The sequence below is a fragment of the Herpailurus yagouaroundi genome, unplaced genomic scaffold, assembly GCF_014898765.1.
Source record: "Herpailurus yagouaroundi ecotype Mexico unplaced genomic scaffold, PumYag 159, whole genome shotgun sequence".
Classification (NCBI taxonomy): Eukaryota; Metazoa; Chordata; class Mammalia; order Carnivora; family Felidae; genus Herpailurus; species Herpailurus yagouaroundi.
Genome location: NW_024412400.1, coordinates 75,690,164 through 75,717,396, shown reverse-complemented (window position 1 = coordinate 75,717,396; position 27,233 = coordinate 75,690,164). Strand labels below are relative to the sequence as shown.

At 43.6% G+C, this 27,233-nt stretch overlaps 1 protein-coding gene across 5 annotated transcripts in view; it reads left to right on the top strand.

Moving 5' to 3' along the window:
• The window catches only part of KLHL6 (kelch like family member 6), a 97,489-nt gene that overhangs the window by 16,297 nt on the left and 53,959 nt on the right, over positions 1–27,233 (top strand). For all 5 annotated transcript variants that reach the window (XR_005792268.1, XR_005792267.1, XR_005792266.1 and 2 more), the window contains exons 2-3: positions 7,313–7,478; positions 22,821–23,270. Coding sequence is in view for 2 of the 5 variants with exons in the window: in XM_040480888.1 (XP_040336822.1) it covers positions 7,313–7,478; positions 22,821–23,270 (616 nt within the window). In the remaining 3 variants the exon portion in view is untranslated. The remainder of the gene's footprint in view (positions 1–7,312; positions 7,479–22,820; positions 23,271–27,233) is intronic.

Below are 27,233 nucleotides of genomic sequence, written 5' to 3'. Positions count from 1 at the left end.
TAGAATAAGAGTCCAAAACTAGATTCTGATCTCCATTCTATTGCTGACAACCTGTATGGCCTTGGGCAATTCACTTAACTTCTACTTCTATAGTCTTATCACCTATAAAATGGGTATAATAATCAAGGAAGATAAGGCTGTTTGTCCTGCAAAGTGTATAAACATAAACATAAGAGATAACTGTTATTAAAGTGGATATCTAAGGGTGACCCACCTTATATAGGTTATATACTGTTTATGGGGTCCCAACTTTGCCTCAGTGTTTCAGTGGACTGCTCAAGAGAGCAGGAGGAAGCCTGGGAGTTTGGTCTTTAAGAAATATGTAGTTCTCTCGTAGTTTCACCTTGTCTGTATTCAATATGATTGTGTCCCAGGAGAGTGTATTTAAGTGACAGAAAATCAGTGACAAAGTCTCAGAAGAGAGCAGAGAAATGCTGGGATTTGGGGAGCCAAAGCAGGCAAAAAGAGCCTTAGAGAGAGGACTCTGTCTTTAGAGCACTTCCTTTCTCCTACTGTGTGACAGGCACCATGCTAATGTCTCTGGACCAGTCTGTGTGTAGCCCTAGCCTGACTCTATTCTGGAGGGGTTGTGGACAGCAGTGCAGTGACTCTGACACCCACTTACCTGATGATATGCACCAGGCTGAATGCTGGCAAGTCAAGGGTTGCAAGACAGAGTGTGATGGGTCTGCCTACTCCAAGTATCTACCGTCAGCCTGACAAGATTCCTCTGGTCTGGTCCCAAATGCCTTCCCTTAGTAAGTGCTGGGTATTGTGCTAACACCTTGTTTATATTATCTCACTCATTCTTCTCAACAACTCAGTGGGGTGAGTTTTTGCTCACTAGTACAAAGTCTTGTAGTGAGTTTGTATTAGAGCCTAGACTAGACCACAGCCCCCTTTGCCTTCCAACAGCCAGCACTGCAGGCTCTTCCTACTCCTAGGAAGAGCCCCTTTGTGCACACCCATTCACATACACAGAAAGCCAGAAGTGCCTGAGAATTTTCCTGCTCCTGGGGTGGCCCCTAGCTAAGACTGTCAGGAGGTGCTGGAGTATCAGACCAGCGCCTTCGCCACTTGCTGAGACGGCTCTGGAGTATATATTCTCCAGCAGTCCCCTGCAGGGTTAGGCTGAAGTTACTTTCTATCCAACTTTTGTCTTGCTTGGCCTCCTCCCTTCCCCTGTCCTGCTCCTCCTATATCCCAAACACGTCACTAGCTTACAAGGGTCAGCTTCTGGGCAATCAAGATACCCACTCGGGTATGGGCTGAGCTGGAGCAGGATGTTATTCAGTGACTGATTACAAGAAAGAATTCGGAAGCTCTGTCTAGCAGTGACAGCCTGATCAAGAGTCCAGATGATCCCAGAGATCCCAATAATTGTGTCATACACAGAGACTTCAAAAGAGCCCCTCAAAGTGGAAGGCATTGAATTAGGGAATTTATATTCCTATCTTATTTAATATTAAAACATCTATTAGACTTTTCCAGTTTTCAACGTTGTTTTTTTTTTTTTTATTTATTTTTGGGACAGAGAGAGACAGAGCATGAATGGGCAAGGGGCAGAGAGAGAGGGAGACACAGAATCGGAAACAGGCTCCAGGCTCTGAGCCATCAGCCCAGAGCCCGACGCGGGGCTCGAACTCACGGACCGCAAGATCGTGACCTGGCTGAAGTCGGACGCTTAACCGACTGCGCCACCCAGGCGCCCCACTTTTCCAGTTTTCATTGGCATGTTTGAGATCATACAGATTCAACAAAGTTCACCTTTTACTAATCTTAAAATCACATTGTACGTGAGGTAGCATTTCTCAATTGCACTTCGGTGGGACTCTGTTGATATGTTGCCTCAGTTATGTGAAGCTTTGTTTGACCCCATCATCACTGCCCACCGTCTCCTGCTAAACGTCCTGTTTTCTGTGTATTGATCTACATAACATTTATGTGGGTGACATTTAAAAAAAAATTTTTTTTAATGTTTATTTTTGAGACAGAGAGAGACCGAGCATGAGCAGGGGAGGGGCAGAGAGAGAGGGAGGCACAGAAGCTGAAGCAGGCTCCAGGCTCTGAGCTGTCAGCACAGAGCCCGACACAGGGCTTGGACTCACAAACTGTGAGATCGTGACCTGAGCCGAAGTCGGACGCTTAACTGACTGAGCCACCCAGGTGCCCCTTATGTGGGTGACATTTACTTCACCCCCTGAGATGATTGCAGATCTGGGTGATACTCTAGAGCAGTGCTATCTAATAGAGTAGCCACTAGCCACATGCAGCTATTCAGCATTTGAGTTATGACTGGTCTGAATTGAGATGTGCTTTTTTTAACGTTTATTTATTTTTTGGGACAGAGAGAGACAGAGCATGAACGGGGGAGGGGCAGAGAGAGAGGGAGACACAGAATCAGAAACAGGGTCCAGGCTCTGAGCCATCAGCCCAGAGCCCGATGCGGGGCTCAAACTCACGGACCGCGAGATCGTGACCTGGCTGAAGTTTGGACGCTTAACCGACTGCGCCACCCAGGCGCCCCGAGATGTGCTTTTAAGTATAAAATGTCTATGAGGGATTTTGTAGTCTCTGTGGGAATAAGGATGTAAGTTATCTCATTAATAACTCATTAAAAATATTTATTACATGTTGAAACAACATTTGAGGTGTATTGGGCTAAATAAAAGATACTAAAATTAATTTCATCTCCTTTTACTTTTTAAAAACATGGTTAGTAGAAAATTTGAAATTACACATTTGGCTTACATTATATTTCTATGGGCAGTGCTGCTCTAGGGGCTCGAAGAAGGGGAGGTTTAGCAAGTGAAGTTGTCCAAATCCTGGACAGGCTGATCTGGGAAGAAATTGTGTGGATGTTGTGATGGCAGGGTTCTTTATGTGATCAGGAGGCAGCAAGGTGAGTCCTGTGTGACACCACTTTAAAAGGCATGCGGTTCTGCAGATGACCATTCATCTCTGGCTAGGAGGATTTATGGCTGACAAAAATGGCTTTTAAATCGGTCATCTGCCCACATGACATCACTGCCTTTCTGTTTCCAAGTACTTTGCAGAATTCACATTTGTTGTTTCTTTCTTGCTGTCATATTCTTGAGGGAAAAGAGGCCAGTTGAAGAAAGAGAAGAGGAGGAGGGAGGGTGAGAGGATTACTGTTGATTAGACCAGGGGGGGGGGGGGGGGGGGGATAGGACACTAGGAGACCTTAGGGAGAAGATCTCATTGGCTAACACAAAAGGTTCAAAAAGTCAGCTAGTCAAGTGATTTCTCTCTTTTTCTCAATCTCTTTCTTTCTGGGGACTTTTGATTTTTGATGTTTATGATTGTTCCTGGGAAACCAGAAGCAGGTACCTTTGTTTTGCAGATTAGGAAATAGGGAAAAGAAACTGATGGGGGATTCCCAGACAGAAATAGGAGGTGTGGAAAAGGGAGGAGGAGCAGGATTTAAGGATCAAATTCTCTCTGTGTTGGTATGGAAGTCCCACTTTGGGGAAGTGCATTCTATCATCAGGGCTCTACACTGGGACTTTCCCATTTCAGTGACTTACTTGGCTGGGAGATAATGATTCTCTAAGGCTCCTGTTCATGTGTCTAAAGCTCAGGAGGTCCAGTCACTTAGCAGCATGGTGACTGCCTCAAGTAGTACAGTTTCTGGGACAAGGCTTTGGCACTGTCACAAGCCTCCCGGCTCTGTTTGGGTGCAATTAATGCTTTACTCCAAATGCATCCATCACCAGCAAACTAAAGTGAGAACACACCTGTTAAAAATGTTATTTTTGGGGCACCTGGGTGGCTCAGTCGATTAAGTGTCTGGCTCTTGGTTTTGGTTCAGGTCATGATCTCACGGTTCATGGGATCATGCCCTGAGTTGGGCTCTGTGATGATGGCGTGCGGAGCCTGCTTGGGATTCTCTCTCTCTCTCTTTCTCTCTCTCTCTCTGCCCTTCCCCTGCTTGTTCTCTCTCTCTCTCTCTCTCAAATAAATAAACTTAAAAAAAAAGTTCTTTTTGAGTCCTGCCTCTGTTCATAAACCTTCATTGGCTCACCATTGCCCACTGAATAAAATACCTAACTCCTTAGCCTGCCTCTAGTACCTTCCACAGTCAGGACCCAGGTTATCTGTTTGGACCGATCTCTCCCCACCCTCTCTCATCACCCCTGGGCTCCAGCCAAACCATGTGCTTGCTAGATCCTCTGCCTGTCCCACACTCTTGCATCTACTTACCATGTTTACTACCTGGATGTCCTATCCACAGTTGTCACATAGCAACCTTTTCCTTCTCCATGAGAAGCCACCCCTTGCCTCCACAGCACTGTATAAGTCTTTTTGACCCTTGTAGACTATTATTTGTGCAGATGTGTCCCTGCTAGATTCTGAACAACTAGGGACTAGGGGAGAGACAGCCTGTATTAGTCAGCCTGGACTTCCATAAAAAAATTGCCATGGACTGGGTGTCTTCAACAATAAAATATTATTTTCTCACAATTATAGAGTCTGAAAGTCCAAGATAAGAGTGTCAGTATGGTCGGTTTCTGGTGAAGACTGGCTTATAGACAGACACTGTATGCTTACACAGCAGAGAGAGAGATAGAGTTTTGATGTCTCTTCCTCTTCTTTTAAGGACACAAATCCTATTGGATTATGACTTCACCTAACCTTAATTACCTCCTAAAAGCGCTGTCTACGTTGGTGGGTTAGGACTGCAATATATGAATTTTAGGGGGACTCAGTTAAGTCCAGAGACTGCCTGATATTTAAATCCCTTCCAGCTTTAGCCCAGTATTCTATGCAGAGAGGGTGCTCAGTAAATGTATGGCATATTGAAAGAAATTTAATTCCATTGCCTCCAAGTAATTGTTTTTATAAGCTGTGCTGTTCAAGCCTGTGGGACTGCTGGGATCCCACAGCTCCTGGGAGGGCAAGAGGGAGTTAACAGGTTTTTGTGGGAATCAGACTGAAGGAATTGTGTCAGCTATAGCTATTAAGGATCAGCCTCATGAATATACTGTCTCTGGTGGGAATGTTGCAAGGCTGCTGTCCATTCATAAGGGAAGTTCCACATAGTTTTTGTGCTGAGAACAATAGTAATTCTCTGAGCATTTGGATTTGTTATATATAAAATTGTGTGATTGTGCACTCAGATATCACCTCACGCCAGTCAGAGTGGCCAAAATGAACAAATCAGGAGACTATAGATGCTGGAGAGGATGTGGAGAAACGGGAACCCTCTTGCACTGTTGGTGGGAATGCAAACTAGTGCAGCCACTCTGGAAAACAGTGTGGAGGTTCCTCAAAAAATTAAAAATAGACCTACCCTATGACCTAGCAATAGCACTGCTAGGAATTTACCCAAGGGATACAGGAGTACTGATGTATAGGGGCACTTGTACCCCAATGTTTATAGCAGCACTCTCAACAATAGCCAAATTATGGAAAGAGCCTAAATGTCTATCAACTGATGAATGGATAAAGAAATTGTGGTTTATATACACAATGGAGTACTACGTGGCAATGAGAAAGAACGAAATATGACCCTTTGTAGCAACATGGATGGAACTGGAGAGTGTGATGCTAAGTGAAATAAGCCATACAGAGAAAGACAGATACCATATGGTTTCACTCTTATGTGGATCTTGAGAAACTTAACAGAAACCCATGGGGAAGGGGAAGGAAAAAAAAAAGAGGTTAGAGTGGAAGAGAGCCAAAGCGTAAGAGACTCTTAAAAACTGGGAACAAACTGAGGGTTGATGGGGGGTGGGAGGGAGGGGAGGGTGGGTGATGGGTACTGAGGAGGGCACCTTTTGGGATGAGCACTGGGTGTTGTATGGAAACCAATTTGACAATAAACTTCATATATTGAAAAAAAAATTGTGTGATTATGTAACTGACCAGATGGTCTCTCTTTTGCATTGGTCAAATGGGAGGCCCACCTATAGTGACAGTTCAGTGGCACTCCTAGCCTCATTCATAGACTATCTTCATGTCTCCACTCACATATTTAATCATCTTTACCCTGCTTATCATTTATGCAATCATTATATTTTAGATACCTTTTAAGTTATCAAAACTCCAGAAACACAGTAGGACTTCAGTGCATTTTAAAAATAAATAAAGGGGCGCCTGGGTGGCGCAGTCGGTTAAGCGTCCGACTTCAGCCAGGTCACGATCTCGCGGTCCGTGAGTTCGAGCCCCGCGTCAGGCTCTGGGCTGATGGCTCAGAGCCTGGAGCCTGTTTCCGATTCTGTGTCTCTCTCTCTGCCCCTCCCCCGTTCATGCTCTGTCTCTCTCTGTCCCAAAAATAAATTAAAAAACGTTAAAAATAAATAAAATTACTCATACTTTTCTTGAGAGGAATTGATAATTCAAATATCAATGTCCAGGTAGCATGATAAATTCACATATGAGCCTGGGAGGGGGTAAAAAATATCTTTGTATTTCTACTTATCTATTAGTTATTGAGAATCCTTACATCAAACTTTTAAATGACTGCTAAAATTCCCATTATAGACGAGAAAGCTGAAGCTCCTGGAGATTAAGTAACATGTCCAAGTTCTGAGTTGGTGGATCTGGTTTTCAAATCTTGGTCCATCCCATGTCAAGATCAACATCTTTTCCATCTGTTCCCCTGCTTCCAGGATAGACACTAAATATCCAATAGTCTAGTCCTGGGGAGGGAATAAGCATAGCTAGAGGTGAGACAGAGTAATGGCCTTGGGGAGTTCTGTCCTATGATAAGGCAATTCGAGGCTCCCAGTTGGGAGACAAGCCATAGACAGGGGTTGAGCCTCTGGAGTGAGAGGTACTAGCAAGACCTCTTGTGTTACTGGAGGGCATTCGGGCCCCAGCTGGCCAGGCCTGGGTGTGGAGGCCAGCTTCCAGGACAGAGGAAGGCTTAAATGAGAACTGAGAACTGAATGAGAAACCCTGTTTTGGGGTACTAGTAGTTGAGAAGGCCTGGGCAGGAGAAGGGTGCTACAATGCTCCCAGAAGACTCTCCAGCACTTTGAGCCATTAAAGTAGTTCTTTGGGCCAATAAAGTAGTTCTAGATCCCACCAGCTTTGCCAGTAGGGCTCCTACTCTTCCTTCAGATCTGGGATTGCCTTAGGGACCACAGCTGGGTACAGCAGAGCAGGACACCTCAGTTCAGTAAGTATTAATTGAATGTCTGGTGTGTTCTGGGTGTTAGAGGAACACAGAACAATCATCCCAGGTCCTGACCTTAGGGACCTCGCTGTTCTGTGGGGGCAGATAGGTGTGAAGGGGGTCTGTTAAGGTCATGGTAGCACTCACATTCACACATCTCTCTTCCAGGGCCATGTTCTGCAATGATTTAAAGGAAAAGTATGAGAAGAGGATCATTATCAAAGGGGTCGATGCTGAGACCATGCACACTCTTCTGGACTACACATACACCAGCAAGGCGCTGATCACCAAGCAGAATGTGCAACGGGTCCTGGAAGCTGCTAACCTTTTCCAGGTGTGTGAAGAAATAGTCTCAGTGCTTTCCTCTGGAGCAGGGGAAAGCAGTGATTCCTCAGAGATCTGTCTGGACTGGCTCTCAGGCCTATACCTGGGACATACATACAACCATTCTCATACCCACACTTAGTTGGGCCTCTACTTACTTGAAAGTCAGAAGATGCTCCTTTGGAAGTTTCCTCAGAGGGGGTGAGATGTGGCATTGACTCCTTAATGCCATAAAGCCAGGGCAGCTTGGTGCCTGGAATCTATATGTATTTCCTGACTGCAGTAACTACAATTTGCAGAAGCCTAATTGGAGCCAGGGGTTCCAGTCACCACTTCATATTCATAACTTCGAATCCTTACTGGGAAGGAAGGGAAGGCAGTTTCTTCTCCCTATCTTACAGGTAGGAAGAGCAAGGCACAGAGAAGGGGGTTATTTGCACCCTGGGCCTTCTGCATCCAGGGGCTACATGCTTGCCACTAGACCCTACAGTCTCTCTGGGAGCAAGTGTCTAGACTTGGGGGGAATGCCCGACCTTGACTGGTCGGCACTTTGCGGTGGGTATGAAAGAAGAACACTTTTCATGAGGGCTATTGCAGAAGATAAAAGACAACCCTGGGGATTAATTAAGTTTATTCATTTATTTTGAGAAAGAGAGAGAGAGCGCGCGCGCACACACACACACACACACACACACACACACACACACGTGGGAGAGGGGCAGAGAGAGAGGGAGAGAGAGAATCCCAAGCAGGCTTTGCACTGACAGTGCTGATGCAGGGCTCAAACTCACTAACCTCGAGATCATGACCTGAGCCAAAGTCAAGAGTCTGATGCTTAACCAACCAAGCCACCCAGGTGTCCCTAGGATTAAGTTTTATTGTTTCCTTTTGACTACATTTGTTTCAATCTGACTACAAGTATATTTAGCTTCATTGACTAATTAGATCCATAGATTCTGTCAGTTGCATCTACAGTTATCATTGGGGCCCCATCCCAAGTTACTATCTTTGCCTAGGTCTAAAAGTACACCTTAAACTTGGTTTTGCCAGGTGAAGACAGAGATTGTCTCACTGAGGATGTTGAGATTTATTGACAAACAGAGTCTAGGGACAAACCAGGTCATTCCCAGGGACTGAGACAAACATCAGATCTTGTGCATGGTTTGGGACTTGGGGAGGTGGTATCCTTCTGAATCCTCAGTAGGTCAGTGGTTGAGGGGAAACAGGTGGGGAATGAGGGGCCCAGAGTCAAGACCAGGGGCTATGGGATTTTTTTTTGTTGAGACTGGAGCCTAGGCAGGATCTGTGGAGTCCAGCAAGGAAGGGAGAGTAGAAAGAGGGAGGAGAGTCAACTATAAAACAGCACTGATGAGTTACGAATAATTGCCAATTTTATTGTCTCAGCTTTCTCAGGGTATTGTAAAGATACAGAGCAAGTTACTTCCATCAGGACTGGTCATGCCTTCTGGTGATGTGTCCAAATCAGTTACCACCCCCACATACAGCCCTCCCCCCTTTCGCTGTCCTTACCTGCTTACACCTTTAGCCTTACTAACCGGCAGGGAAATACTCCTCATTATGTGGAGTGAGGGACTCAGTAGCTATATCGTATTCCTTCCCTCCCCCACAACTGCTCCAACAATCTGACCTCAGCGAAATCCTTCCCAGGTCAGATAGGGCCTCTATCTAGTTCAGCTTTTACCTGGGGGCTAAAACAGAGCTTCATGTATTCTACAGTGGGTGTGTGGGTGTGGGTATATGTGCAAATCTTTATTTAGCCTCCTTGTTTTCAGTAAGATGTCCTCATGTGTCTTTCTCAGTTTCTGGTGTCCCTGAGTCCAGAACCTCTCTTGTGTGGTTTCTCCAGAGATAAATCTTTTCCGGCAGGAACAAAAAATCTATCTTTTGTTCGGTTATAAGAGGTGGGGAGGAGTCCCAGGAGGCTTAAATTCTTCTTAAACCCACCCTTGTTATCAGCCCCATCTGCCCCGGCCTTGCTATTTCCCTGGGACTTTAATATTTCTGCTTTCTGGATTTCTGAGGGACAAACTCCTTTGTAGGCACTTGGTCTGACCTCTCTTCTCTCAAAAAAAATCACTCTCCAGTCTTCACATTCTGTGGTTTGGGGTTACTGATATCTCCTGGTTTCAGTGAGGATGGAGTTTGTGTTTCTGTTTCTTGTTCTCCTTTTCAGTTTTGGGTGATTTTTATAAAAACTCTTTAGATGGTAAAGACTGTTATCTTTTGTAATAATGTTGCAAATATTTTCCATTGGTTATTTGACTCATGATTTTTAGTAATGACTTTTTTTACATATAAAATTTTAAAATTAGTGTTTAGTCAGATCTATTGATCATCTCCTTGATGTTTTTTGCCTTCGTTGTATGTTTTTAGAAAGACCTTCCCTATTGCTTAATCATATACTTACTCACTTCTAATTTCTATTAGTTTTGTTATGTCCACAGCTTTGATATTTAAATCTTTAATGTATCTGGAAATCATTCTGGCATAAAGTTTCTCCGTTGTCTTCATTGTCGTCGTCCTCCTCCTCTGCCTCCTTTCCCTCCTTCTCCTCCTTCTTCTCATTTTCTCTCAAGTTGTGAGCTTCAACAGAGATTTTGGTTTTAATGAGAGGTGGAAGGAAGAGGAAGACAGAGACAGGATAGAGATAGAGCACGTTCTGTTTCTTATTGATTCCCCTATCCTGGTAATCCCTCACCTCAAAATTTTCCAAATCTCATTCACTTTCTAGGCAAAAAATAGTTCTCTCTGAGGCTGTTTTACTAATTTTCCTAATGAGTGTTAATTCTTATGAAAACAAGAGAAGAGTGCTCTAGGTGTCTGGTTAGAAAGTCTGTTGCTTCTGGATAACTTGCTTTGAAGACTCAGATGTAGAAAACTGGGGATATCTTCATTCCTGAAAACACCACAAAGGACAGAGATTTGTAGGTTGTTGAAATCACTTTGTGGTCTTAAAAAAAAATATTCTTTTGAATGGATAAAACATACCCTTGTTCCAAATTCAGAAAAACAGAAGGGGAGACAGTGAAACATTTTGCTATCTTCACTTTTAGTAGTATCTTGCTGTCCTTCGTATTCTTTTTTTAAATTTTATTTATTTATTTGTTTTGAGAGAGAGAGCACGCGTGCATGCTCTTGTGTTGGGGGGGAGGGGCAGAGAAAGAAGGAGAAAGGGAATCCCAAGCAGGTTCTATGCTGTTAGTGCAGAGCATGACACGGGGCTCGATCTCAGAAACCATGAGATCATGACCTGAGCCAAAATCAACAGTCAGATGCTCAACCAACTGAGCCACCCAGGCGCCCCTGTCCTTCATATTCTATGCACACCCCAGTGTATATGTGCATATATCATTCCCACTCTTTGCTTCCAGTTTTTAACACAAATATTGGTGCACTATACACTTTTTTTTTTTTTTGCATCTTGCTTTTTTTGGCTTCACAATATATTTTGGAGATTGTTATATATCAATATATACAGAGCCTTTTTGATGGCTGCATAATGTTGTTGGGATCAACATGTTTCAGAAGTGAAACATGTTGAGTTATCTGTAATAGTCTCTTATAAGGCAGAATGGTGGATTAGAAAGAACATGGGTATTGGACTCAGACAGAACCTGGGTTTAAATCCCAGTTCAGTCATTTATTTGCTGTGTGCATGTGGACAAGTTACTTAGATTGTCTGAGTCTCACCTTTCTTATTTGTGAAATTAGGATGATTATAATACTTACCTTTCAGGGAGAGTTATTGTGAGAATTAAGTGAGATGCTATTTGTAAAATACCTAATACATAATAGATGCTGGGTGGAATTTTCTTCCCATCATTTGTGCGTTAATTTTTACTTTACTTTGGATAATTTGTGCCTTGAATAAACTGACTGACATTGAGCTGTGAGGACATTTTCCTATGCTATACCCCAAGTTTTGCTTTTTCCTGGATTAGGATTTTAAGAGACCATGATTTAAAGTTTTGTTTCATCATGTTCATGTAACACTTGGTTAGTAGAATGAATTGGACTGGTGCTATATTTAATTGACTCAGAATTGTAGATGGAGAAAAGTGTGCCAGAGTTGGCATTTTATCTTGTTATTTTAGAATGTGTACAGAAGCTGATACCACCTTTCTTGGATGGAAATCAATGGGAACCAGATGATCTTGGTGTTTTCTACCCCATCTGGTAGTCAAGGGTTTTAGCTGTTACACCGTCACTGTGCCTCAGCTGCCCCCTCCCTTCCTCCTTCTCTTTTCAAGTTTCTTCCTGTTATCCGTTGATTCCTTCTATGCCAGAATTTCCTAGTCCAGAAAGAGATAATTTGATTGACCAAGCCAGTCACCGCTAATGCTGTTTGAAAAGACCTTTTCATGCAAAGCAACTTCATGAGTTGCTGGCCTCCTGAAGACTGATAACCCTGGGGTCAGCTACCATTACCACTGTCATTGGTCCAGTCAGCTGTGGCACAGGGTGGGACAGTTTCTTTTAGGAGGAAAGTTAGGGTGTGGCAGGTACTAAATGGGCTGCCACGAGAGGAACTTTGCAGTCACTTAGCTGTGATTAATTAGCCAATTATGGGGAGAAATATATTTTCTCCAAGTAGTTTCTAGAAAAGGTAAGAGTAAGAGAAGCACCTATGAGGAAAGGCCCAAGCGACCCTTCACAATGTGAGGCAGGGTTTTTGAGATGAATGTCATTCAGTGGGGGCTGCCCGGAACTTGCCTTATCTGGAACTTCAGGCTTCTGAGTTCTAGATAAGCAAGGCAGTGAGAAACTGTAGAAACTGTAGTTGTGGGACAATGGCTATAAGAACTTGGTAAGATTTTTCAGTTGTGGAGAACTGCCATGTTAGTTTGGAGAGCTTTGTCATATTTGTTACTTTCATTTTTATTATTAAAAACTCATGAAAGAATAAGGGTTTGTGAGCTTATCTGCAGGGTAGCAAAAGATGTGAGGTCGGAGACCATGCTTACCCTTCATTCAGTTTTGGGACAGAAGATGGCTAAGATAACAGAGCAGCTGGTTAGAAGGAGCTTAGAAGAGAAAGGGAAATCAGGCTGAGACCTGAGGGGTGATGTGAGGAAAGAAAGAGGGATGCCAGAGTGGTGGTCTGGTCATCTGGCCTGGGCCCGAGAAGACCCAGCTGGGGCCTCCACAACACCTCTGGGGCTGAGATCTGTATGGATGAGGTAGCCATGTAGTCAGTGGCTGACCCGGATGGCTGGGACTGGCTTCTTGGCTTACTCAATATCTGGATCATAGTACATTAATATTTGTTGAATCGGTGAAGGCATGTGTCACTCTTGTCTATTACTAGTTGAATATGAGGACTGCCTCAGAAACTGCTCAACGCCCCATCAAAAATTGCCTGACCTCCTTTAAGAGGACACTAAGAAGCCCACTCCTGGCTTTTAGAAATGTTGTGGGCTGGTAGAGGAGGAAGTATTCCACAGGTTAATACTAATAATTGCTTCATTTTTAAGCACCCACTAAGTGCCGGGCACCTAACAAAAGCAGGTCTCACTCATTACATGACATCATTACGGATGGACTTGTGTTGTCATTGATAGGGACCCACAGATTGTGTCTACCCACCATCGGAATAGCCAGTGGATCCAGGCGAGAAAACCAGCCCAACTATTTCTTTGCTACTGTCTAGAGAAAATCAATCTGTTGACCTGATGCATCCTCTCCCACACATTCCCTTTGTCAACCAATGTTGCTGTGTGGCCATTGTAGGTGATAAGAAATTGGGGTTACTCTCCTGGGTCCGCAGGACAGTAATAGTTGTGCTTCCCAGAGCATTCACAATGTGGCAACTGTTTTGCCTACATGGTTTCATTTAAAATGAGGTATGTATTTTTACCCCCAATTTTTAGTGATGTAAAAGATCAAGGTTTCATGGCTAATGAGAGAGGAGCCTGGATTTCACCCCATCTGCTTATGCTAGCCTGTGTGTTCCCCACTACATACTGTGTGCGTCCCTCAGAGCAAGGCCTGGAGCAAGTCAGGATCCTGAAGGCAGCTGGGGCTGTTGGCATCCTCAGGGAGGGCTGCCCAGTGGAAAATTCTGGAAACCAGTGGGGCCCTGTAATTGTGTCAGCAGGTGAGACTGGCACAGCTGCCACCCCTCATGCTTGACTCCCTCTGGGGAAACCAAATGTCCCCATCTCAACAGTGAGCCTGCTGCTGTCCACACAGTGTCTCTTTAAACACATTTCTGTGTTTAATCTCAATGTTTACTCTTTTTTACTTTTAGGTATAACTTACGTTTAGTAAAATGCACACATCTTAAATGTACAGTTTTTGATTTTTTACACGTGTTTGCAGTCACGTAACCACCACCCAGATCAAGCTCCAGAACATCCTTGGCATCCCAGAATGCTCTCTTATGCCCTCCACAGGTAGTACCTCCCCAGGGAGAGCTATCACTCTGGCATCTGTCACCATACATTAGTTTTGCCTCTCTGAATTGCATATTGTTCTTGAGTTCTAATTAGTATAGAGGATCTAAATCTGAGGCTACAAATGTAGGTGTGCAAAGATAAAAGCATGATTTAACCTATTATTTTTCTAACATTGAACTTAATCTGTTTCCTGAGCTTCCCATTCTATCAGTGATAGAAATTGTAGTCAACCTAATGATATCTCATTTGAGGAAAGCTTCATCAATTTAGCATCTGGTTTGCTTAAATGGTTCCAAGGGGGTGTTTACAGATTACCAGGACATTATAGAAAGAGGCATCTGGCCCAGGCTTACCATGGTTATTTGCATCATTGGTCTATGCTGGCACCTGCTGGAACATCTGTGTTCCCATTGGTCTCTCTCCGATCATTGACTCCTTCACCCGTGGCATCAGCTGGAAGTCCTCAGGCCCACCTGGTTCAGGCCCTCAGTCTTTGTGGGTCACTGTGCATTCTCTTTGTCCCGTTTGCAAGGCCTCCTCAGGTCTGCCAGTCCTCTCAGTGATTTCTTTGTCCCTCTCAGGAACACACAAGAAACTTCCATTTGCTTGCCTGTGCCAGTCTGGAACTATAGGGAATTTGGAGCAACTGCCATAGGTCCCCTTTGTCTAGAAACAACGCATTCCAGCTTCTCTTCTGCTTCTGCTATACTGGACTGCCGCTTTTCTGATTTCCTTTAGGAAGTCGAGGCACACATCCTTTTGCTCTCAGCTCCACAATCTCTAAGGAGCTTTTTGCTTTTCCTTTACTCTAGAGTTTGGCCTGGGTTGGGAGGCAGGGCATCATCTCAAGGACCCACACCTGCTTCTCGCTTTATCACTAGACTCTCCTCTTTTTTCTTGGCTCCGGAATCATTGTTGGAAAAGCTGGCTGCTGCATTATCATCCATTCTCCTACGTCTGTTGCTTTGACATAAACTGTATGCCTAGACTCTTTGGTATTCTGGCTTTTCCAGTTCAAAGGGCCCAGTTATTACTACTAACTGGTGTTTCAAAACTAATTTTCTACTGTAGGTTCTGAAAGTGTATTTAGAAACTCAAAAATCAAAATTGTCTTCTTTTGTCTATCCTATCATTCTTTCCCTGGGTATTCAGCCCTAGTTGCTGCCCATGGGTGGTGAAATACAGGAAGTGGGATATGGGGTTTTTGTTGTAATGAAAATCCATGTTACTACCAGATTTTGACTTTTACTTCTACCTAATTTCTACAAATTACTAACTATTTACTACATTCAAGGTACTTTGTAAGAAACTATCGGGGAAATAAAGACAAAAATTATAAATATTGATCACATTTGTTTAGCAATTTATTGTATTCTTTCCCCTGCACGATCCATTCTGATGTTGACAATATTTCTGTGAGTGGGCTGGCCAGGTAATTCCTTCACAGTGAGACTGCAAAGTGGGCTTTATTATTCTCAACACTTTCCAGACAAGGAATCTGTGGCTCAGAGAGAGTTCAGCTCATCAAAGAGTTGAAGCCATAATCAGAGGCCTAAACCCAAAACTTCTGACCCCTATACCTGCCTCCCGCCACTACCCCCAAAGCCTCAAAAGCAAGGACTCCCACTGAGCTTTCAAACCACAGGGCAATCCAGCCAGACCCCAGGGCAGAGTATAGGGTAGAAAAACGTTCTGGCCCTGAAGGAGGTGGCATTGACTTGGACTTCATAGAATAGGTAGGATTTCAACACGTGGCAGCTGGGTTGGGGGAAAAGTATTTAGGCAGAAGCAAAGACTTAAGTTTCCACTTCCCTACCTGATACCTTACCTGTTGCAGCTGTCTGCTCATGGACCTGCTTCTCAGGACTTGGCTTTGCTTAGATGCCCTACTGCTTCTGTGCCCTAAATTTGCACGCGCGCACACACACACACACACCCACACACACACACACCATATCCTGAGAATCAAACATATCCCAGACATAGTCATTCCATTTAATCCTCATAGTGGTGTCCCTTCTTGGCCTTCATCGTGTCCCTGAGCTGAGTCACTAAGCTCCAGCACTTGCCCCTTGACTCTTAGTATGGCCCAGGTGGCTCCCTCATTGTGTGCTGCTGGCCCGTTGGGGGCCCCACTAGCTCCTCTGAAAATTCAGGGGCTGTCTGTTGCCTGAATCTTGACCAACCTTCCCACACCCTTTCCTTTCTCCCTGATCCCACTTCTGAGGTCAGTGTACCTCTATAGTTGCCTCAGTCCCCCAGAACCTGCCCCACCTTAGTGAGCGGACCATTTGCAGGTCTTAGCTCCCTTTCCTGCTCACCCCATATAGTTTCCAGGAACCAGCAGACCCCTCAGCCAAGTCTAGAGCAAGGACTGAAAGTTTGGAGCAGAGGACATCCTGGGAGTAGGGGGGCGGCGTATGGCCTTTGGTCTGAGGTAGATTATCATCTGAGAGAGGGGGAAAGGGGCAGGGGTGGAAGATTAGGATCAGTGGCAATTTACAAATTTTAAGTATGAAGATCCTTCTTTCATATCAATACACACCCCATAGAAAAGTTTTATTTTTTATGACTATTATCTGAGAAGAAAAATGGTGACAAAAAATATTTACTATGAATTCATAAACAGGGGTGCCTGGGTGGCTCAGTTGGTTAAGCATCTGACTTTGGCTCAGGTCATGATCTCACAGTTCAAGAGTTCAAGCCCTGTGTTGGGCTCTGCACTGACAGCTCAGAGCCTGGAGCCTGCTTTGGATTCTGTGTCTCCCTCTCTCTCTGCCCCTCCCCTGCTCATGCTCTCTCTCTCTCTCTCTCAAAAATAAACAAACATTAAAAAATTTTTAAAAAATAAATAAAGTTAAAAAAATGAATTGACACTTTCAAATAAATTTGAAGTTTTTAAATCTCATCAACAAATTATATGCTCTTCACATACACTGATTTGTTGGGGCTTGAAGGTAAGAATACCAATGTCTTTATACACCCTTTGCAATAACTATAAGGTCACTTAGGGACTGTGGTCAATGGAATTATTGATTTGGGTCAAAATATGGCTTCAGTTTTTCTGGGGTGGATTTGAAGGCACCTCTAGGGAGATGTGGAATTACATTGGTTAAGTCTGTTAAGATCCCAGATTCTGGAGACCCTGAAGGGAAGCAGAGGAAGGACAGTGGAGATGGGGAGCAGGGCGTACATTCTCATTGAGACAGACACTTCTCATGGGAACTGCAGCTATGTCTCAAGTGGTTTCTTTGATTGTATTTTTAGTCCTTGTTCGAGGTCAGGTGCCTGACTGTAACCTTTTGCTCACATGTCCCCTCAAACAGGAAGTTGGCTGTCTGTTGCCATTATCTGTCATCGCTCAGCTTTAATAAACAAGTTCATGTGTCATTTGGACAGGCTGAGAATGAAAATTTACACTGGCATCTTAAATAATCTTGAATATGAAGAAATAAAAAACACATATATTTTAAATAAAACAATTTATTGTTCCCATGACTCCCCTGCCCATCAGCAGTTTCTTAGCCATTGGTTAGTATGCTGCTCTATACCCCTCATACTCAAAAGTGTTTATTGAAGCATATCCTGAGGGGAATGTAGACAATTTGGAGATCGCCACTACCCTTGTTCTCATAAGGCCTCTTCAGACTCTCCTTGAATTTTGTTAGCTTAACAATGTTACAGTTACAGAGGCAGTGTGATGCCCAATGAGAAGAGTGAGCTAGCCATGACCTTGAGCATCATCTGTACCACTTACTGGCTGTGTGGCCTTAGGCAACACACTCAACTCTTTGAATTCTCTATTTCTTCCTTTGTGCAAATGGTCTGTGCTAATACCTACCTTATTATTACTTGTTAAATAAAGTATATTTGTTAAAAAATAAAATGTATTCATTAAAAAAATGGGTGGGGAAGTGTCTAGCATAGGTCTTGGTACATACTAGGTATCTGAAAACTATTTTCCTCCCCTCTCTTCTTTTTGGCAGAGTTTGTGCTAGGGGCTATTAGAAATAAAAACACAAATATGACCCAGAACCTGCCCTTGGGATGCCTGACTGTACAAAGGAGAAATGTAATTGGTGCTCCACAGAGGGTCAAGTGAGTCGCTCAGTGGAGCACAGAGGAGGCAGGGATTGATTCTGTGTTGGGCAACTGAAAAAGCCATGAAGCAGGAAGTGGCTTTTGAGAAAGAACTTCATGAATCGGCAGGATTTCTCCATTTCTTTTCCCTTCCTTTATCTTTCATTTTCCTTTCTTCTTAAGCACATATTGACCCAGAATTAAAAATGTCCAGAGGCAGAGAAGGCTTAAAACACAGTTAAGACTCTCTGGTCTTGTCGTCCTGGCTCTCCTTCTTGTGTTGGCTTTGTCCTCAGGTGCATGGATACTAGAGAGCAACTCACAGCATCTCCTGTAAACTCAATTTTCAGAAAACTGCCACAGGTGCAAACAAATGCTTGCACACTGTTATAGGGGTTCACAGACTCTGGACCCCCTCCGTCAGTCCCAAACTTAACACTCCAAATGAAAAAAATAACCTGTGTGTAGATGAGGCGATGGCCATGGTACTCCTTCCCCCCCTTTTTTTTTTAATTTTTTTTTTTTTTTTTGGGGGGGGGGTGCAGAGAGAGAGAGAATCCCAAGCAGGAGAGGGAGAGAGAGAGAATCCTTTGTCGGGCTCTGCACTGTCAGTCGAACTCACGAACCGTGAGATCATGACCTGAGCCGAAATCAAGAGTCACTTAACCTACTGAACCACCCAGGCACCCCTCTTCCCCTTTTTTTGAAGTTAATTTAAAAGGGGCCTTCTCAGTTGAAATTGGGGTGAGCTATCCTGATTCCTTTCTTAAACAGTGGAGCTCTGGAGTCAAACTTGCCTGGGCAGGGAGAGCAGGATTTTAACAGTGATGAGAGAGGAAGCAGGTTCAGGCTGATGAAACAGCCTGAGCACAGAAAGGCTCTGTGACAGACAAGCTTAGGAATGTTTGGGGAAGGTGAATAGACAGGTCTGACTGTGGAGAGGTTCTATCAGGGAAAGTCCTGGTGACAGTGTACAGCTTGAGGGGTAAGAATAGGGCTGCCTTCACTTTCAGGCAGTGGAATCACCGAACTGTGTTATATAGCATTTATCACAGTTGTAATTTGACACGTGTGTGATTATTTGATTACTGTTTGCCTTCTCCACTCGTCTGTCAGGTCCAATGAGCACAGGCACTGTGTCTCTTTCTGCTCACCTCTGTTGTCCGATACTGACTGATGGCCTACTACATAACAGATGTTCAGTACACATTCTGGAAATTAACAGGTGGATGAATGGGGGAATGAATGGTGTCTGGCTGGGGAGGGACACTCTGGATCAATGTTTCTAACAAATGTGAGCTCCAGTACTTGGTTTGATTCTCCTTCACGGTTTCCTTCTTTGCTTATTAGTAGTCATGAAGCAGGGGTAGGAATTGGCACCTTGTGGGTCAAGCTTTCCTCCAGGCAGATCAGATTACTGGAGCTCTTGTTGGTGAATTATGCAAATCATGGTTGGCATCTGCCAAGCCCTTGTCCTGTACACACACTGCTCGACCTGAGGAAGCTTGAAGTTGTCTTAAAACATGCATTTTTGGAATTAGATAAGACTGCTTCAGATTTTAGCTCTACCTCTTATTAGCTATAACTGTTTGAGGAAATCACTTCTCTGGATCTCCTTTCCTCATCTATAAACCAGGAAAGATAATAAACATCTACTTTATAGTATTGTGAGGATTAAATTAGCTCAGTAATATAAAGGGGCTGGCACATCATAGGTGTTCTTTGTTTTATTTTTTACATTTTATTTTCTCATTGTGTCCTTGAAAATTGCAAGGAGTATTTCTTTTCTTTTCTTTTTTCTGATTTTAAAAGCAACTTCATGCTCAGTGTAGAACATTTGTTCTAAACAGCAAAGTCTAAAAGAAAAATTAGCAACTGCATTTGAGATAAACACGATTCGCGTTTTGATGTGTTACCTTCAAGTGTTTTTGCCATTCATGAGAGACTTTATTGTAAAACAGATAATTCTGTCACATGGTGGACAATGCAAGGGAGGACATAAAGGTAAACAATGAGAAGTAAGCCTTCCTCTGTACCCAGACCCCAGCCACCAGTTCCCCTCCTCAGAGACAACCACTGTTACCAGGTTCTTAGGTGGCCTCCTAGAGACAGTTTACATATTTAGAAAATCTGTTTTATTTTCATACCATCTTCTTCTTATGCAAACACTGGAATAGTGTATGTGCTATTTACACTAGAGGCTGTCACAAAAGTGAGTTCCCTTTTAGCGCTCATAGATATCTCTGTGGGCAGGGCCACATACGGCTCTGGTGACAGGTTCTGAGGGCTCAACAAGGTTTGGTCTCAGATGTATATTTTTACTCTTTGAACTGAAAATCTGCAGACAACTCAACAGGTGTTAGAGTTCTCAGTCTCAACCGTTTCTACAGTTGCTCATGCGAGGAGTAGATCTGCAGGCCATGGCTGGAGCCAGCTGACAGGGCAGTCTGAGGTAGAATTAAAGCTACTCCAACATTTCATTGACCCTCAGTCAATTTTCTTAAAGTTTATTTATTGATTTTGAGAGAGAGAAAGCGGGGGGGGGGCGGGGGGAAGAGGGGCAAAGAGAGAGAGAGAGAGAGAGAGAGAGAGAGAGAGAGAGAGAGAATCCCAAGCAGGCTTCATGCTGTCAGTACAGAGCCTGATGCAGGGCTCGATCTCACAAATCTGTGAGATCATGACCTGAGCCAAAATCAAGAGTTGGACACTTACCCAGCTGAGCCACCCAGGTGCCCCTGACCCTCGGTCAATGTTTTCTAAACTGACAATTGGAACGAGAGTTCTGACGTGGAAAGGTAATATGTTGCAATTGGGATTGATCCAAAAATCAGGGATGTGTGCCCCCTAGAATGCACTGGACTGAAGACCAAAGCCCAATCATTCTAAGACCAGTCCTGCCCCTGCCCCCACCCTTCAGGCCCCACAACTCTGCTACCCTCAGCTCCTGTCACTGGAGCTCTTCTCTGCAGGCTACATCCGTCCCAGTGCACGTCTGTCCCATTCATACTGTCACTGGGCCCTGCCTTCAAATTGGCCCTCCCTGCCAGGTCCTCTCCACTCAGCCTCCCTCTTTCCCTCCTGTTAATTCATCAACACAAGAACACTGAGACCTTGACTCTCCGTGGAGCCCAGTGGATATGGAGTGGGGATAGGAAGTTGGATGTGTTCAAAGCTAAGCTCCAGAGAACAGTAAGAATGGACTGATACATTTGAATATCGTACACTTGAAACTAATGTAACACTATATGTTAATTATATTGGAATTAAAATTAAAAATGAAAAAAAGAATGAACTGATGCATTTGAGACACCTCATCTGGAAAATGAATATTAAGTAATATAATGGATATGGCAGTGCTTTGTAAAGTGTTAAGTGCTATATAAACATAAGGGACTCATATTTTTTTAAAGTTTTTTTAATTTATCTTGAGAGAGAGAGATAGAGAGTGAGCAGGGGAGGGGAAGAGAGAGGGAGACACAGAATCTGAAGCAGGCTCCAGGCTCCACACTATCAGCACAGAGCCTGACGTGGGGCTCGAACTCACAAACAGTGAGATCATTTCCTGAGTTGAAACCAAGAAGGGACTCATATTTTTATGAGGATGATGATCATTTAAAACTAAGACACGTAAACCAACGATTTTACAAATGAACTTTTAAATTACAGAAGTGCTACTTCATTTTAGAGGATTTATAAAGTATGTAAAAAAAAAAGGAAGAGAAATTCTCAGAGTCTTATTAGAGAGTGTAGTATCTTGTATTATTTATACAGTATATTCCCTTTCTATCCTTATGGGACTGTTTCTGTGGGAGGATTATTTTTTCCTTGACAACAGATTTTGCCATGTGACTTACTCTGGCTGGTTAGGTGTGAGTGGAAATGGCATGTGCAACTTCTGAGCTAAAACTTAAGAGCCTTTCGGTAGCTCTGCTGTCTTTTTTCTCCTTCTGTCATAACACTGGCATATATCTCAGTCAAGGGCTTTTCAGTCATCTTGGAATGAAGACCCCTGTAGGACATATAATGTGAGTGAGAGATAATCATTTATTCTTGTCAGCATCTGAGATTTGGGGGTTGTTTGTTACTGTAGCAAAAATTATCCTAAGATACCTGATATCCTGAGATATCATACCTGTTAATATTTTGATGTACACACTTCAGCCTTTATTTTTATGCCTGTGTCCCATATTTTCAATAAAAAGTGGATTATAACATACCTATGGTTTTGTGAAGTGCTTTTCTCACTTCTGCAAATGTTTTAGTATATATTTCTAAAAGACAAGGATTCTTCTTTAACCATAATCACAATACCATTACCACACTTAAAATGAATAATAATCTGAATTAAGGATCCAAATAAAGTCCATACTTTGCACTAGCTTGATGTGTCTCTTACATCTCTGTGCGTTTTCAGGTTCCTCCTCTCCGTCTCTCTCTCTCAGCCTTGTGATGTATTTGTTGAAGAAATTGAACTGGCTGTTCTGTAAAGTTTCTCACAGTCTGGATTTTGCTGATGGTATATTCCCATGGCATCATTTAACATGTTCCTCTTTCTGCTGTATTTCCTGTAAATTGCTGATTAAATCTAGAAGCTTGATCAGGTTCAGTGAACAGATTTTTAAACTCAGTACATTATGAACATTTTCTATGTCATTTAATTTTCTTGTACATACTTTATTAATGACTACGGGGCTGTTGAAAACAAGAATGTACTATCATTTCTTTAGCTATAGTCCCCTATTGTCAGTCATTGGGATTGTTCTAATTTTTTGTTGCTACACACAACTCCCTGATAAACCTCCTTGGGGACTAACGGTTTTCTGGCCTGATTTGCCTCCCTTCTGTTCTCTTAGTTCCTGCGGATGGTGGATGCCTGTGCTAGCTTCCTAACAGAAGCCTTGAATCCAGAAAACTGTGTTGGAATACTGAGGCTGGCAGATACACACTCCTTGGACAGCCTGAAAAAGCAGGTGCAAAATTACATCATCCAAAACTTTGTGCAGATTCTGAACTCTGAGGAGTTCCTAGAACTTCCCGTGGACACTCTGTACCACATCTTGAAGAGTGATGAGCTGTATGTAACAGAGGAGGCTCAGGTGTTTGAGACTGTGATGAGTTGGGTCCGGCACAAACAGGCAGAACGACTCTGCTTGCTCCCCTACCTCCTTGAGAATGTGCGCTTGCCACTGCTGGACCCGTGGTACTTTGTGGAGACGGTGGAGGCAGATCCTCTCATCAGACAGTGCCCGGAGGTCTTCCCGCTGCTTCAGGAAGCCAGGATGTACCACCTTTCAGGCAATGAGGTGAGCTGACGATGAGCAACACTAGCTAACCAGTGAGGTAAAGGAGTCTGCGGGCCTCACAGAAATATAGGTGAGGCTGGCTTACAGAACCTTACTTCATGGTGAAGACAATTGCCACACCGTCTACGGTTTGAGTCAGGCAGTTCCAGATGCCCTGGATTTCTGATCTGTGAAATGGGGATGATACCACATCATAAACAGCTACTGAGAGGATTGAGTGAGATAGGAAATTGCTCAGCACCGTGCCCAGCACATCCTTCCTCTTCCCAGGGCTTAAGGGTAGAGGTTGGTGGGGGTGACGTACACAGGACAGAATGCGCCCTGTTCAGTCACCATTCCACAGGAGCACAGCTTTCCTAGTTTGCCCGCTCTGGGAACTGCGAGTCTCTTGGATATCCTGTGAATGTTACCTTGGTTCAGACTGTCGTTGTTTCCTTTCCGAATTTCCAAAAATTCCTCAAAACTCACCTTCCTGCCCTCAGTCTAGCCTCCCTCCAATTCATTCACCAGCTGGATAATCTAAAACTCAAGCCTCATCATTGTGTTCTTGGGCTTACCCTCTTCGTGGCTCCCCGTGACTCCCAGGATCAAGCCCACACACTTCCTGCCTGAGCTCCTGTTGCAGGGAGTATGGCCGGAGTCGCAAAAGAGGAGTCCGAAAACAAAATGCAGTTAAGTGAAGTTCCCCATACTCGAGTCGGAATGAGGCCCCGACTCCAGAATGAAGCTTCTTTTTATTAGGATAATTGCTAAAGACTACGTGCATAAAGTCAGCTAAGTAAGTGTGTTAATCAGGCTAATGGTTTAGCTTTTTTCAAGGTTGAATTTTGAGTTAATTGGTTTCTATACCACTAGGAAGGGTCAGGTGTGAAGGACGATCTGGCCCTGGACAAATGGCTCTAGGTGTTCCTTAGGAGCCGCAGCCGCATTCAGCTGTGTAAACGTGTTCTAAGCCCTTGCACCTTCTCCAGCCCTTCCCTTTTGAAGTCTCCTCCTTTGAGCCTTCCCTCCTGCATCTCCCACATCTCCCAGAGCCTGGCCCTACACTCTTCACCTCCTGCCCACTTCTCTGGCTCCATCTCCAACCTCTCCCTTCTGCTACACGCTAATGCTCTGCTTGCAATTCCCCAAAGTGGACGTGCCTTTTCACCCTCTATTGCAGGAGAATGAGGTGCTGTTCAAATGCCTTTTCCTCTCTCCATCTAATTAACTTTACTCTGGCTTCAAAAAGTTAAAGCATCACCTTCTTCAGAGACCTCTCCTCATAGTCCCTGGTGCATTGCTCTATCGTAGCACCAACCACTGCGTGGTAACCATTGTGTTCCTCATCTGTAAATGTCTCTATACTGGGAGCTTGTAATGGTAGGAAATATATCTTATGGGACTTTTCATCTCCAGACCTTAGGAGAATCCCTGGTGTAGAGTAAGTGATTGGTAAATGTTTGTTGAATGAAGAAATGAGTACCAAGATGATGAATACATGTATCATTTGGATGTTCCTGGTTCTGCTTAACAAATTTCTGAAGAAATGTTTTATTCAAATCTTTATAAAGACAAAAATAGGCTTAATGGAGAGGAACAAAACTATCCGGAAATAATACTATAGGGATAGTGTATTTAAAATTTTTTTTTTCAACGTTTATTTATTTTTGGGACAGAGAGAGACAGAGCATGAACGGGGGAGGGGCAGAGAGAGAGGGAGACACAGAATCGGAAACAGGCTCCAGGCTCCGAGCCATCAGCCCAGAGCCTGACGCGGGGCTCGAACTCACGGACTGCGAGATCGTGACCTGGCTGAAGTCGGACGCTTAACCGACTGCGCCACCCAGGCGCCCCGGGATAGTGTATTTAAAGCTTATACACATGAACACACACACACACACACACACACACACATATATATATATATATATATATATATATATATATATACCACTGTCCAGTAGATCTGGGATAGGCTACCAAAACTTCATTAGGCCATTGATAGAAATCCTAGCCACAGGTGGTTTAGAAATTGTCTTTCTGAGGCCCCTAGGAGCCTCCTTCTTTTCCTGTGTGTCCTCTTCTCATTCTTTGTTGCCCTCAGATCTGCTGTCATTGGTTCACTCTGCGAATATATCCTTAAATGTTTGGCAGAATTTACCAGTGATACTATCAGAACCAGGAGTTTTCTTTGTGAGGTTTTTAGCTATAAACTGTATTTCTTTAGTAGATATAGGGTTATCTATTTCTTCCAGAATGAGCTTTGGTAGTTTGTGTCTTTCAAAGAAGTTGTGGAATTTATTGCCATAAAGTTGCTCACGGTATTCCTTTATTATCCTTCTAATAACTATAGAATCCATAATGCTGTCACATCTCTCATTCTAGATATTGGTAATTTGTGTCTCCTCTTTTTTTTTTTCCCCCTGATCAGTCTGGTTAGAGGCTTATCAATTTTATCAAAGAAACAGCTTCTGGTTTCAATTGTTTTTATAGTTTATTTCACTTATTTGTACTCCGATCTTGATTATTTTCTTTCTCTGCTTGCTTTGGGTTTGATTTTCTTGATTAAAAAAAATTTTTTTTAATGTTTATTTATTTTTGAGACAGAGACAGAGTGTGAGTGGGGGAGGGGCAGAGAGAGACACACACACAGAGATCTGAAGCAGGGTCCAGGCTCTGAGCTGTCAGCACAGAGCCCGACGTGGGGCTTGAACCCATGAACCATGAGATCACGGCTTGAGCTGAAATCTGGCACTTAACCTACTGAGCCACCCAGGCACCCCTAATTTTCTTTGATTTTTTTTTTTAAGTGGGAGCTGAAGTCATTGATTTGAGAACTTTCTTTTTCTTTTTCTAGTATTGCCAGCAGTGCTATAAATTTCCCCCTAAGTACCACTTTAACAGCATCCCATATATTTTAATAACCTTTATATGTATGTATGTATGTTTGTATGTATGTATATATTTAGTTATTGCAAATAAGTCCTAAACACCAGCTATTTGCCAGATATGGCCCTGGGCACTACAAAAACAGTTTCTGCCTTATGAAATTGATGGTCTATCAGAGAAGCCAAGACAGTAAGCAGATGAACAGTGATGAGTACACAGAGGTAGGAGTCTAGGCAACCATATGGGCCCTGCCCTATGCTGGATATGTGGGTCACTGGCAGATGGCTCAGCACCGAGCATTAAAGCTCTCATAAAATTGCAGACTGTGTCAGTCTCTGCAGCTGCTCTCAGTTCAGGGTCTTGATCAACTACACTTCCAGTATTCTAGCTATTTTTATTTCTGCTTCCTGTTTCCTAAGTCCCTGAAATGCAGGTGATAAAGGTTTTCCTCTTCTATAAAATATCTGTACTATGCCTTCTGCAAAATTGCTGCTCTGAAATATGTGCTCTCACTTCGGTGTTTGCAGCGTGGGGGAGAGTGGGAGACAGAAGTCTTCTATCTGGAAGAGTTTCCAGTGGCAGGAACTTGGGCTTGCGTTTAGGTAGATCTGAGTTTTAATCTTGACTGTACAATTTACTGACAGTGTGACCTTGGGTAAGCTACTTAGCTGCTTTAAAGCTCTGTCCTGCCCTGTAACGTGGAGATAATGATGTCTACCAACTGATACCAGTTGTTCTGAGAATTAAGTAAGGTAATGAACGTGATGTGGTTAGCAGTGTCTGGCTCATGGTGTAAGACCCCACAAATGAAGACTCTTCTTGTTCTTCTGCAGTTCCTTTATGGTGCTCTGTCTCCCACAACCAAGCATTTTCCTTCTCTGAAGCTAACATTTCTCTTTTCACTGTGTCCTAGGGTTGCTGATTTATTGTCCTAAACCCTCCCCAGGGCACTTTCTCATTCCCATGTTACAGTCTTGGTAGCTGAACCAGCCAAACACAGTGATCTTCGAATCAGGGTCTCATTGCCAGTTGATTCCCTGAAACTCCCTGTCTGTTTGCTGCCTGAATGATCTTGGGTTTACTCCTCAGAAG